Source organism: Corylus avellana, chromosome ca5 (genome assembly GCF_901000735.1).
Source record: "Corylus avellana chromosome ca5, CavTom2PMs-1.0".
NCBI lineage: Eukaryota > Viridiplantae > Streptophyta > Magnoliopsida > Fagales > Betulaceae > Corylus > Corylus avellana.
In genome coordinates, this window is record NC_081545.1 from 23,841,069 (window position 1) to 23,842,495 (window position 1,427).

The following is a 1,427-nucleotide window of genomic DNA, read 5'->3' on the forward strand; positions in this document are numbered from 1 at the left end:
ATCAGGTTGGATTGACCTGAACACAACCTATTTCAAGCTATTTCGACATGTTTAATGTAAGTAAGTTAAATTGACCCAAATACTTGATATAACCTGCTGATTAATACAATTTCATATCATATAAAGCATAAATTTTATTAATTATACACATTTACAACTAGATTCATGACAATCAAAATATCCAATTAAAAATAACCCAATTTCTCAACATAATATCCAACCCAAAATAATATTACAATCCAATTAAGTTCATCTACATAAATAAACACATAGCAATAAAAGAAAATAAGATTATATGTCTAATCAAATTTAAACTCTAGTATTTTAATTTTTTAATGGTAAAAAAAACAATTAGTTCATAAGGGTCAACCCTAGGTTAAGTGGATTGGCCAGAAATTGGGATTGTGTGTCAAATTAGGTTGACTCGGTTTGACCCAAAGTCTACTTTACTAAATTCAAACACTTTAATTTCATATTAAGTTTGGGTACGATTATCATGAGAGGGAGAGAATTACAGGCTGCAATCAGTATTGGTATCAATGATGAAGCCGAGAGAGACCCCGCAAAAGCCCGGCAAGGTAGCAATGGCAGTGGCATTGGGACCGTTGGTGGAAATGAGGCCCATCATGCATCTGCAAACAAATCTTTGATCACCAATAGCGTTCAGGCTCACCATCGCATCGCAGCACGGTGTTCCGGGAAGCGGGTCCGGTGAACCGTCGGCGATGAAAGTAGAGCAAGTTGAGACCAGCGATGTCACAGTTGAGCACTCTATGCTCGCGCCACTACCACACACTGCTTTTATAATTACCCACATCAACACCCCAACCACAACCGTTGATGCTTTTTGCTTAACCATTTCCATTTTATTATTCAACCCCATCAACTTCTACTATACACCAGTCCTCAGATTCCCAGTTTTACATTAAATATATATCCTCTTATCTTATAGTTGGGAAGATGCTGGGTCGGTGTGCAATGAATACTGTGTGTGTTCTTCATCAAGTTTGTGTGAGTTTTATCCTTGTATCTAAACATACAAGATCAATTGGCCTACACGCCACTACAAGAAAGGTTTCGTGGTGTAGTTGGTTATCACGTCAGTCTAACACACTGAAGGTCTCCGGTTCGAACCCGGGCGAAGCCATTTCTTTTCTTTCTTTTTATTTCCTTGATTAACCCAATTCAATTCTTAGTTTTTTTATTTTTGTTTATACGAGTTTCTACTATATATTAGCTATTATTTGAAAATTTCCCTCATCTATGAAATGGGATAAATCAGATACGATGAAGATGTTGGGCTGCACATACAAATAACGATTGATTCAAGTGTTCAGAACAAAAGCATATACAATATACTTCAAATATCCAAAGCTGCTATGAATTATACACGTACCAAATACTAGTTTATAAAACTACTATATATA

General features: G+C 35.9%; 1 protein-coding gene and 1 non-coding gene across 2 annotated transcripts; one reads left to right on the plus strand and one right to left on the minus strand.

The window, feature by feature from the left end:
• Window positions 1-511: 511 nt before the first annotated feature.
• LOC132181971 (putative non-specific lipid-transfer protein 14) lies at window positions 512-865 on the minus strand. Its single transcript, XM_059595185.1, has one exon. It carries the CDS (start codon window positions 863-865, stop codon window positions 512-514), a length of 354 nt encoding a protein of 117 aa, XP_059451168.1.
• A 208-nt stretch (window positions 866-1,073) lies between these two features.
• TRNAV-AAC (transfer RNA valine (anticodon AAC)) lies at window positions 1,074-1,147 on the plus strand. The gene has a single exon. It is a non-coding gene; the product is annotated as a tRNA-Val (tRNA).
• Window positions 1,148-1,427: the final 280 nt, after the last annotated feature.

Excerpts from the sequence above, each read along its gene's own strand:
- LOC132181971 (XM_059595185.1), bottom strand. The coding sequence starts at position 865 with ATGGAAATGGTTAAGCAAAAAGCATCAACGGTTGTGGTTGGGGTGTTG.